The 13,127-nt window shown below is 36.0% G+C and overlaps 1 protein-coding gene across 1 annotated transcript; it reads left to right on the top strand.

Annotated features, from left to right (window-relative positions):
* Positions 1–11,435: 11,435 nt before the first annotated feature.
* On the top strand, positions 11,436–11,981 carry LOC142344338 (uncharacterized). The gene has a single exon (XM_075395926.1). It carries the CDS (start codon positions 11,436–11,438, stop codon positions 11,979–11,981), a length of 546 nt encoding a protein of 181 aa, XP_075252041.1.
* Positions 11,982–13,127: the final 1,146 nt, after the last annotated feature.

Raw genomic sequence — 13,127 nt, forward strand, 5'->3', positions numbered from 1 at the left:
CTGAATATCATTTTGTGAGTTATTAGGAAAAGTTTTGAAAAGTGAAATAAGATTTCAAAAACATTAAACCAAAATAACTTTATAATATGGTATAGACAGTGCCAACGTCCATGATCATCAGATCATTTTGCTTCACTTTTAACTTGAAAAATAATAAATTTTAAGTCTTGGCTTTGTTTTTTCATTGATTGACTCATATCACTCTCAATTCAGTTTTGATTAGATATTTTTTTTTGAATTCATTAACAAATATTTAAAACCATAATAACCATAATATCACTGGGTAAAATTAAAACACCGCTTCTCTTGTTTGAAAACTAAAAGTGTTAGACCCATGAACGCCATCAACTAGGGCGCGAAGACCAAACGGAATTCATTTATATTTCAACGGAAGGCCGATTAGATCTGCCCCTTCATTAAAAGTAGTAAATGCGGAGATAGATATAATGTTAACAAAATAATTGTTGTAATATGGTAGAAAGCATAAACAAAAATATTTTAGGACACCTACTGTGCTTTTGAAGTGATATCTAACTTATATTACATTCGTTTGGTTCACATATACAAACATTATTAAAATAATGATAATGGCCTAAGTTAACCTCCGCACACACAAATGTTTATATATAAATATATATATATATATATATATATTATATATATATATATGTATACATATATATATATATATATATATATATATATATATATATATATATATATATATTGGTATATATATATATATATATATATATATATATATATATTATATATATATATATATATATATATATATATAAACTATTGTTCGCTCTCAGTCGTCAAAACCTGTCAGGTTTCTTTGAAGGTCTATCTGGGACATATATTAGTTATACAGCTTTGCCAATGTAAGAATATCGTTTCGTTGAAAATTTGAATCATCGAACTCGCTCTTATGATATTCTGTCTTAACGGACAAACACAAGCTTCACTAATTTTTCACCACATGGCAAATTCATTAAAGTAACAAGAAAACCCTTGGAATTCAACCCTAATGTGAGGAATCTGGTAAAAAATTTATCGCCTCCCTAATAGAAAATAAGCACAAAACTGGGGCTAGCCATTACAGCAAAATATAATAAAGTCCATGAAATTTTAGCAACCTGAGCAATTGTAGTAATCTAAGCACCGCAACCCCAGCTTTTGAAGTGATATCTAACTTATATTACATTCGTTTGGTTCACATATACAAACATTATTAAAATAATGATAATGGGCTAAGTTAACCTCCGCACACACAAATGTTTATATATAAACAAATATATATATATATATATATATATATATATATAAATATATATATATATATATATATATATATATATATAAAATATATATTAGAACATAGATAAAACTAATGTTCGCTCTCAGTCAATAAAACCTGTCCGGTTTCTTTAAAGGTCTATCTGGGGTTTATATTAAGTATGCAGCTATGGTTCGTTTCAGTGAAAACTTGAATCACTAGAATCGCTCTTATGAAATTCTGTCTTAACGGACGAGAACGAGCTTCACTAAATTCTGACCACATGGAAAAGTCATTAAAGCAACAGGAAAACCTTTGGAATTCAACTTTAATGTTAGGAACCTACTAAAAATTTATTGCCTCCCTAGCAAAAAATTTGAAATGCGGCTTCTCTTATATGGAAACCAATAGTGTTAGACCCATGAACGCCATCAGCTATGGCGCTAAGACCAAATGGAATTCATTTCGATGGAATTCGACGGAAGGCCGATCAGATCTACCTCTTCGAATTCGACGGAATTCGACGGAAGGCCGATTAGATCTACCTCTTCAATAAAAGTAGTAAATGCGGAGATAAAAATAGTGTTAACAAAATAATTGTTTTAATATGGTAAAAAGAATAACAAAAAAGTTTTCAGGACACAGACTGTACTTTTGAAGTTATATCTAACTTATTGTACATTCGTTTGTTTTTTGTATACAAACAATATTAATAGAATGATAGTGAGCTAAGTTAACGTCCACACGCACATATGTTTATATATATATATATATATATATATATATATATATATATATAACTATTGTTCGCTCTCAGTCGTCAAAACCTGTCAGGTTTCTTTGAAGGTCTATCTGGGACATATATTAGTTATACAGCTTTGCCAATGTAAGAATATCATACGGTCTTACTCAACTGATTCGTTTCGTTGAAAGTTTGAATCATCGAACTCGCTCTTATGATATTCTGTCTTAACGGACAAACACAAGCTTAACTAATTTTTCACCACATGGCAAATTCATTAAAGTAACAAGAAAACCCTTGGAATTCAACCCTAATGTGAGGAATCTGGTAAAAATTTATCGCCTCCCTGGTAGAAAATAAGCACAAAACTGGGGCTAGCCATTACAGCAAAATATAATAAAGTCCATGAAATTTTAGCAACCTGAGCAATTGTAGTAATCTAAGCACCGGAACCCCAGGAAAAACGGAATTAAAAGTTGCTACAGCAGCGCTGGCAGAAGAAAACTTTTTTGACGCAATTAGCCCAACAGGAACTTGTATGTATTTTAATCAGTCAAGCAGGAGTACCACTACAAAGTAAACAATCGAACATAACGGATTAATGTATTTAACTATCGGAAACGAAGCACGCCGACTTCTCCTTCGCAATTTCACGTTTAGTTAAAATTTCGATGTTTAGTTAAAACACTATCTTTGTAATTGTCAAGACTTTTAGTAAAAATTAGAAAATACTTTTTTTATCTCGAGAATAACTTAGAACCGCTTTTCTTTATTAATTCGAAAACAAAGAGAAGATAAGAATGTTTAAAAATATATTGCTTAGTTTGGGCAAAAATAACAAACACTGTAGAGTTCTAGTTTGAATGAAGAAATCATGCAAGCTTAATATTTATAAAACTGCAGTAGACAATTTTGTCCTAACACACTGTGAAAACAATCGTCCTCGATGAAATGCAGAGTGCGTATAGAAGGAAACCCTGCACAACTGATAATTCGCTCATAATAACTCAGCATGATACAGACGCGTTTCAATGCTCCGAAATGGCGGGTTTTGTCTGCCTAGATAATGAAAAAAAAACGTTTGAAGCAGAGTTTGAGACTAGGACTTCAAAACAAACGGAACAAAAATTGGTGCGCATAAATATGTGATAAAACGGGTTAGCTTTTTCTTGCTCAGCGGAATATCTTTGTACAAATCAATCACTCAAAAAGTAGCACATTTTCAACACTAGCTGGTGTTCTTTTCAGAGCAGTTTAGCATTGTCACTTTCAGATCATTACCTCCAAGTGTGTTAGGAAAGCCACAAGCAAGTACTCCATTTTTTGTAGAAACGTCTTTTGAGAGCGAGAATTTTCCTAAAAAGAAACTTTTACCAGCAGTTGCTTCAGGTTAAAACCCTGACATTTCAATTAACTTTTTCTCTTAATTTTACTCTCTAAAACTTTTTTCTAAGCCATAACCTTCAGTAGGACCTTGGCTAAAAGGAGCCAACTAAGCAGTCTTCTATTTGAAGCAAGAGTAACTGCTGATGATACCCCATAAGATGAACAAGACTCTATCCAAGTTCAAAGCAAACCTAAATTGATAGAATTGAACGAGGAAAGGTTCGGGAAATACTAAAAGCATGCTTTGAAATACCTGTATTAGGTTATCTCTGGGTTATAGCTCCTCACAACCCACCAGGACGTGATTCGAATCTGTCACCTACCAATTACTCTTCAAATTGTTTGACTGAAATTTTGTTTCAGATGACTTTGGTGGTGACCACAGCTCAACCATTAACACTTTGAATCTAGTAAATCTAAACGGATTTGTTTTGAATGCAAATATTAACAACAGGAAATTCAAGCAGATCTTAAAACAAGAATATGAAAACTCTGTGCTCTATCCCCAATCTATCCATAAGCAGAAGAACTGGATCAATTTACACAAGTATTTTCACAGATCACTCAATTACCGCTAGAGGTTGTTCAGCTAGAGGTTGTTCATCCTACAAAAAAATTTGTCTTTGGACATGAAGATACTAATTTTATCTGCAAAAAACACAAAGGAAGGGAGCTGAAAAGAAAAAACGTAGAACAGCACTAAGCTGAAAAAAGAAAAAAAAATTCTCCAAAGAGACTTAAACAGATCCATGAAACAATTGGGAAAAATAAAACAATCAAAGTTGATTGCAGGTGCTCAAAATAAAGGAAGCCAGAACTTGGGAGAGCAGGTAAAGTTTTATGTGGCAATTCAACAACACCAATTGAAACTGAGCAAAAAGTTGAAGTCTTTTATAAACAACTAAGAGCAACAACAGACAATGAATTAAGCAAAATCTTCAAAAATCTACTACAGAATACAATGAAATTTCGCAAATAATAAAGCTTGGAACTAAATGAGCACTTCGAGAAGCTCATAAATGAGATAAAAATGTGTCTTAACAACAAAGACTTTGAACAATCTAATTACTGTGTTAAAAAGTAAGCCAATAATTTGAAATTCTGAAAAAAAAAACAGTTTGATCATGATAAAGACCAGACAAAATCAAATTTAAAATCCTGAAAAGGTTATCTAAATGCTTTAAAGCATATATCTGACTCTTGATAATTAGCTCTATAAAGAATTTTTAACTTCAACCCTCATCGAATGAGTCACAAGCCAAAACGTGTCCAAAGACGAACAAAAGCAAAAAAAAGAACGAAACTGCCGACCAATCAGCCTAACTAATTGTATTGCAAAAATCTGTGAAACCACAGTTAGGAATATTGACCTAATGCAAGGTGAATACAGTGGTGTGTTCGGTGAAATGCAAAGTGCGCATAGAAGAAACTACGGCACAACTGATAACTTGCTTAAAAGTTGACTCAGCATGATACAGAAGCGTTTCAATGGTCCGAAATGGCGGGATTTGTTGAAAACAAAAACGTTTTGTGCAGTGTTTGGGACTAGGACTTCAATACAAACGGCAAAAAATTGGTGTCACTAAATCTGTGATAAATTGTGTGAATTCATTTTTCTCTCAGCTGAGTATCTTTGTACAATCAGTTACTCAAAAAGTAGCAAATTTTCAACGCTAGCCGGTGTTCCTCAGGGCAGCCTCCCTGCACCAATACTATTTTTGGTTGTTATCAGCGGCATTCCTAATTCGCTTGAACAAAATAATCGTTTGGCTAATGATTTTGACCATTCTTACATGTCGTACTCTCGCAAATTGCTCAAATGGAATGAAAAACTGAAAAAAATAGGTCCTGGAAAAAACAAACTACTTATTTTTTTTAAAAAAACCGCCAAAGAATGGCTCCAGGCTAGATCATTTCATCGATGGTAATTGAATTAAAGGCGCAAGTTCAATCAAACTTATTGGCGTAACCCTTACCCCTCATCTACACTGGAACGAACACTGCAAATATTTGTTGGCAAGAGCAAACAAAACAATCTACCAATTGTGGCGGCTCAGTCAGATCAACATTGACAACTAGAGCTTGCTAACTCTGTATAACTTATGGGTTTGACTTCTATTTTTCCATGAAAATGCCTGCTCGGCTGACCAATCTAGTTCAATTATTACCAATATACAATTAACTCAAAATAGATTTTTAAGAATTTGTATGAGAGAAACTTGCTGGCCCAGTGTCAAAAAACTCAATGAAGAAGTCAATATACTTGCTGTAAGACATTTTTAGATCAGATTAACAAATGAGTACCTGAAACGCTCGAAAGAAAACAAAATTGTATCAAAACTTGAACTCATTCAGAAAAAGAGGTATTGTCCGAAAAAGAGTTTTCAAAGCGCACTGGACCATGAGTCCTCCTAAGGAAGGACAGATGAGAAGTAGCAACGCAAAAAACTCCAAAGAGTACAGGTTGACTCTGTAGCTATAACAAGCTATTGCGATAATTGACATATAAAGCGACGGTTCGAGTCACAGAGAAATCGGCCTACTTGCTTTTTTGTCATTTAAATATAATTCTGACAAAATTGCCATGATTAGTTATGAAGATGAAATACTGCCAACATCAACAACAATCAGAGTACTTTGGCCAAGTGGTTAACGTTTTGGAGTAAAACGAATGAAGCAGTGGAAGATGGATCGAATCAGAGCAATAGCTTGCAGTCTTCTATTCTTATTTTAAATATTTCGCTTAATTTCCAGTTCATGTATCCTAGAACGGCTATCAACCAATGATTTATTGCTAGGCGCTCAACCAATAAATTCTGAGTTTAGCTGTAACAAACACGCGGAAATACACAAACAGATTACACAGCTTCCATCTATTGGAAAACCTCAACATCAAAAAAGTTCGAAAATTTTTCACCTGAGTCGATTAGCTTATTTTTCAAACAAAACAAATTTCTTATTTTTCACATTCACTAAACTGATATCTTTATCACAGTTATCTTACAGTTAACAAAACACAACTGACATCATTTAATGCTATGCGCGGTTTGGTTCAGTGGTTTTAATGTTTAGTTTAGCATTGCAATGTTTAGTGCCTTTTATTCGTCCTTCTTTTCTTTACCTTATTTTTTCTAAATTTTTTCCATTTTGGTTTTTTTAAGTTCAGTTACTAATTGTTGCAACTGCATTTTTTCTTACCTTCCCTCGTTTTAATTGTACCCGTCTTAACGCTTATATTCGTAAATTTAATTTTTTTTTTACGACTAAAATAGCGATTTGTAGCGCAGTGCTCTAATCCAATGATCAAACGAGGTGCAATAGTTCAATCCCAAACGCGAGCGAGGCCCTATTTTTCTTTTTCTTTTTTTTCATTTCCTTAACTATCTATTTCTATTTTCTTGTCACGCCTTACTTCTTGAATTAATCAACTTAATTAACGACTTTTTTCGCTTATGAATGACAAATACCATTTGATATCTCACCGCGCATGGAAAAACGACGAACGAATCAACAACTGCGAGGCTGGCCAAGAACCCTAAGAATAAGAATTAAAGCAAGCAGAGCCAACAGAAGCCCTTCCCGGCGCTTGAATTGGCTCCCTGCAACAAGAGCAATCAATTGGTTTTAAACGAAATAATCTGTAAAAACTCAGGAGTAGTTTCTGAGGTCACTTCGGTCTGTGACTTCAGGCCTTGTATTGTTCGGAGCTTCGAGTGATGACCAATTGTGATCTGGATCAGGCGATCAGGTTGATACTTCCACCACTTCGGCAGGTTGGGTATTTTGGGGACGCATTGAATCGTGGTTGTGGCAAATTTTGGCAAATGTCAAGACATCAATTTGCAATATGATTTTGACTCTTTTACTTACAAGTGCTGAATACGTTTTGAAGCTTATCAGTTTCATTGCGAGCCAGAGGCTATATATAGAAAGAGGACTCTAAAGACATCTGTTCAGACTGTTTTTATAAATCATTGAAAAATTTTAAATTTTACCATAACCGACAAACATCGGGCGAATCAATCTGAAACTCGTGGTGAGCGCTTGCTTCGTCAGTAGCTAGCTGCGGTTTTGGGAGTCTGGCTTTAGCTTAATTGAAGGAGCGAGCGTGAGGTGAGCATGACGGGCGGACTTGCAGGTAACAATATGAAATGGGAATTTGCACGAGGGATTTATTAGTAACGACTTGCAGGGGTGCGGATTGGGGGTGGGGGGGGGGGGGGGCAGCGGCGGGCGAAGTAGCGGGGGGATGAGGTGGCTTGGGGGTCGAACTCTAAGATCTCCCTTCACACCATGAATTTATGTCTCCAAAACATTTTCCCCGTTATTGTGAACGAAATATCAAACTCTCTTTGCAAAACAGATTTTGAAAATGTTTGACGCTGCTCCCACTGAAATGAGACTTGAGAGCTTCCATAGGTAACATGATGGAAAAGGTTAATCTCCTCAAATATTGTTATGTTGAACGTAAAGAAAGCAACGAGATCTTGAAAGGTCTTTTCATGGGTGTCAAGATGACAAAAAAGGATTCGCCATGACTCGACCAGACATACCATGATTTTTTAAAACCTATAGAGCAAGTTTTAAACAAGTTTTAATTCGAAATCATTAAAATCAATTCTATAGGTTGGCCACCTATTTTGATGTGGGTGTGATCACAGGTCTAGATCCTTAATCTCAGGAGCAATAAACTTTTATTAAAAAGAAAAAACTAACTCGCCATAAACAGTGAATTGCAACAAATTTTTATTTACAATCTATTGTAAACATTGCCTTGTTTGATTTCAAAAAATTTTTGCAACAAAATGAGAGAATAATTACTTTGAGTACATAAATGAAACATGTATTATTTTATTTATTGCAATTGGTTCGATTTATTGAATAATGTCGAAATGGTTTCCTGAGAACGCTTCTTTCTGTCTATTACCGTTCAAAGCGTCAAAAACTGCCGTTCAAAAATTTTTCAAATAAAAAATATGTGCTATCACCACTTCAAATCAGCATCAAAAGCCATCAGAGAGCACGAAATAGCTTTTGAAACTGAAAAAACTTAGAATTTGTCAAGACTCAAAAATGGTCAAAACCGAAAATTTTTACAAGTTGGGACGAAATTATTGATGTTATAAATATTGATGTTATAAATGATAAATATTTGAATATTAACATTAAACCAATTGTTTGTATAGTGAAACCGAATTTTATTTAGAACCATTAGAAACTGTTGCCAAGAGCAGTTGTCTCTCAGATTGGACTAAAATTTGATTCTTTAAAAAAATTAGTCTTCTTTTGCTAAGTTTTGCTAGATCTTAAGATCTTGCGAGCGTTAATTTAGTTGAGTTTTCTTTTAAAAAGGAGAAACAATACTAGCAACTGGCTGAAGTCTTACAAACTTCAGCACGAGATTGAGCATAGCTTCACTAAGAATTTTCTTAATTTCAATCAACAAAATTAAAGTTACAGTCCTTTAATACGTCCGAGCGACTAAATATTTCGACGAGATTGGTTGTCAATTGAACCCAGTGAAGTATCAGGCCGGCGTAAAGCTCGAGAACAAGGCTAAGATATATCGGTTCCGGTGAGATTTTTGAGCAGCCGCGACATTTGGTCCGCCGACCCGGACAACAGCAACACGACCCGGACAACAGCAACACGACCCGGATAACAGCAACACAACCGGGACAACAGCAACACCACTGGACAAAAACAACAAAAATACGACTCAATGTTCGATTCGCAGTGTGGACCAACCCAAACCACAAGACCCGGACGATTACAACAGAGCTATTATTTTGGTCAATCTTGTTCAGCTATTATTTTGGTCAATCTTGGTTAGAAGTAAACTAACGAAATAGTTTGGATAAGACTTGAAAGTTGCATTCAGGCACCTTCTTTGTCAAACATGGGTTGCATTAACGCAACAGAGTTAGAGACTGTTTATAGCAAGATGTTCAACCTAATACTGAACAAAGTCATCTGGAAATAGAACTGGCAAGAGTCAGCCAGAAACACGATGTGTTACACGAATGTCAACAAAAACATCGGGACGATAACCCTTACATTGAAATCTACCAGTATTTCAAGATCGAAAAATTAATCAGCGAACAAATCGAGAGAAAAATTGAAAATTACAATACAGTGGGAACGACATTAGATCAGACAAACTGGCAAATGGCGCAGTTTTCTGCTCAACTAGAGGAAGCGATGCCGACTCTTCAAATTGAACTCAATCGTTAAATTGAAAAAAGACAGGAATGTATCAAATACGCAGTAAAACACATAGAAGCTTTCAAACGTTCTTGGCCAAACAGCGAAGCTTTTCGAAAAATGATAAGAATGTATGAAACATTTCAAAAATCAGAAAACAATTGCAGAGCTTCAGAAAATCATTGAAAAAAAAGAAAGAGTATGAGTTATCAAACGTCCCATTGTCGACTTCAGTACTGCTGGAAACAAGTAGACAAAACTTTGTTCCAAGAGCTTCAGTAGGCTACAAGCATGTCCAAAAAGGAAACGCAGTAATGTCAAATGATGCAGCAACTTACCAGTGCAGAGAACTGAAGCAGGAGAAATCTCTTATTCCATTAGCTCCAATTGTCAGTCATGGAGTAGTAGAAGAGCAACATCTTCAAATTACTTGTTTCCAGGCAAGTTACTTGTTTGCTTACAGAATCTCGCAAGTATTTGTGGCCAGCGCTTGAGAGCAGTAAACAGCTAGCGGTAGCTGAGCACATCTCAATCTGCAAACTAAGTCAAACTAATCCCAGATCACAATTAGGGGAAGCTTCAGTTCCACAAAACGAGAAATCAAGAGATTTGGAAAAACAGAGACAGGAGAATGAGACTCAGCTGGTGCAAACAGTTGTTACCAACCAAAACAAGAAGCTGTTCAAAAGGAAGCTTAAGCTTCTAGACTCTCTTAATGAAGCAATTGAGGAACTCAATGAACAAATGAAACGCATCTAAGAACGCATTGATTCTACACAGAACAAAGCTCACCCAGCAGAGAACACAAGTGAGATAACTGAAGAGCAGTTGTATTATTCGCTTATATCCTATATGGTCGAAAAACTTGATGTGGTGCATGAAACTCATTGGGTTAACGAACCACATCAACTGCACTATGTTCATCAACAGAAGAGACTCTCAGAGTGGAAGCGGTATGAAGTACCCTTGCACCAACAGAACACTTAAGAAACATTGTGGAGGAAAATGAAACATATTGTTCAAGATCTCACAACAAGATCGAAGAAAAATTCGAAACAATAAAAAATCTCAACAAATATGCGGAGGAAATAGCTCAATAGTAGCAGAAGAAGGTTCCAGAGACACATCAAAGATGTTGAAAACCCTGCCCACATAGGAACCGGAGGTATGTCCATTAAAGGCCTCAAAAAGTCCGTGTAGCGAAACAGGCCGGCATGGCTACAACGGAGCGGAGATAACTGGCCAGAGCCATGGTGCCAGGAGAACAAATTCGAACCCGAGCAAGTTACCAGTACTCTAGACACAGACACTAAACTAGACCAACTATTTGACTGTTGACGACAAAGTACCCTCAACCAAATTAGAAACGTCGTTGCCTACTGCATGAAATTCAAGGCGAAGCAGAAAGGATTCCATTAAGCAGACGAAATTCATCAAGCACAGCAAATATTGTTTTGATTTGATCAAAATGAAAGCTTCCCGAATGTTTCAAAGTCGATAAAAAACAGCAAAGAAATCTCAAAAACATTAAACGTTGTCACCCTTCATAGAGAAAGACGGACCAATTTGGGTGAAAGGTAGACTGAATTATTCGAATCTCGATCAGAATGCCAAATATTCAATTTTTTTGACAACAAAACATCCAGTCGTAAAACTTTCGTTGGAGAAAGCGCTTCGTGACAACCTACACAAGGGCACAGATGTGTGAGAAACATTTTTCAACAAGAGTGCTGAATTGTTGAAATGAGAAACGCATTCAGGAAAAACAAGTCGAGATGTGTCAATTGTCGGCACAGACACGCCAACCCAATTCATCCACCGATGGCGGATCTACCCCGAGAACGACTTGTTGATCAAATGTTCCCATTCACTCATATCGGCGTCAACTACTTCGGACCCTTCGAAGTCAAGTTTCTACGACGTAATTTGAAGAGATGGTTCTGCCTCTTCAATTGTCTAACAACCAGAGCAGTACACATCGAAGTGGCGCAATCATTAGACACCGAGTCATATCTAGGGGCATTGACAAGGTTCATTGCAAGACGTGGCTTTCCGAACACCAGCATCAGTGACAACGGAACGAACTTCGTTGGAAAAGTCAATGAGTTGAAAGCCTTCATAAACAAGTGGGACAAAACTAAGATAGAGAGTGATTTAGCAAAGAAAAAGGTTGTTTGGAAATTCAATCCTCCTGGAGCCCAACACTTTGGTGGAATCTGTGAGAGGCTAGTTCAAAGTTGCAATAAGTTCATGACTGCAATCTTGGACAACCGAAGCCTCACCGACAAGGTACTCAATACTACAATGTGTCTTGTAGAGCAAACAATCAACGCAAGACCACTGACAGCAGTAAGTGACGACCCTTAAGACTTGACGGCACTCTAGCCAATTCATTTTTTGCTAGGACAAAAGAACGCGAGTGCACCATTCATGCCATTCAATGAACGCTACCATGACCTGAAAAATCATTCCAAACGGCTGAAGCATATGCAGACATGATCTGGAACAGATGGACTCTCGAATAACTTCCACAATGGAACCAGAGATCGAATTTGTCAAAAGAGCTTGTGCGAAACCTGAAAGGAAAATTATTATGGCAAGTAGATTACTCTGCTAAACGCTGTGAGTACAAATTGGTGACGAATCAATGAGTTCATCACTGGCAATGACGGTGCTGTGAGATCAGCAATTGTCAAAATGCACATGGAGAGCTAAACCGGCCGTTCGTGAAATTAGCAAAAGCATTCTACGATGGTGTTTCCGAGATCGATAACAGTGCCGGCGATATTGGCGCCACTTTAAATCATCAACAAAAGCCGTCAGACAGCATTTAATAACTTTTGAAATTGAAAAACTTTGATTTCGGCACAAAAAGAAATGTCAAAGTTGAAAACTTTTACAAGTTGGGACCGAAATTTTGTACACCCCTGATTTTGGAAGGGAAAACCTAAGCAACCCGAGAATATAGCACACGGCTAGGGGAACCTCTAAGCTACTCACGGATGTGATGAACGTTACTGCATCGCACCCACAAGTGTGGCTATTAGCACTTATATAGTGCAAAATGGGCATTTGTCAAAATTTTTTCATTTATTGTTAAATTTCTTAAATTGTTTGTTTTATGACATTTTAGGCGATCATTAAAGTTCAAAAGTCATACAATCGAGGCGTATAGAGCCACGTAATAACCCTCCGTGCTTATGTCAATAAAGGTATATATTGCAGTGGTTTGACATTTACTATGTAAACAATGATCTAAATCATTTTCTTGACTAACCAATAGGAAACAAGTAAAGTTGATGTTATAAAAGATTAATATTTGAGTAAATACTTTAACCCAATTGTTTGAATAATGAAACCGAATTGTATTTAGAACCACTAGAAACTGTTGCCAAGAGCAGTTGTCTCTCAGATTGGACTAAAATTTGACTGTTTAACAACTTCAGTCTTTTTGCTAAGTTTTGCTAGATCTTAAGATCTTGCTAGTTTTAATTTAGTTGAATTTTTTTTCAA

Source organism: Convolutriloba macropyga, chromosome 8 (assembly GCF_964194025.1).
Source record: "Convolutriloba macropyga chromosome 8, txConMacr16.3, whole genome shotgun sequence".
NCBI lineage: Eukaryota > Metazoa > Xenacoelomorpha > Acoela > Convolutidae > Convolutriloba > Convolutriloba macropyga.

Bases quoted from the DNA above. Each gene is read 5' to 3' on its own strand.
- LOC142344338 (XM_075395926.1), top strand. From the start codon at position 11,436: ATGGCGGATCTACCCCGAGAACGACTTGTTGATCAAATGTTCCCATTC.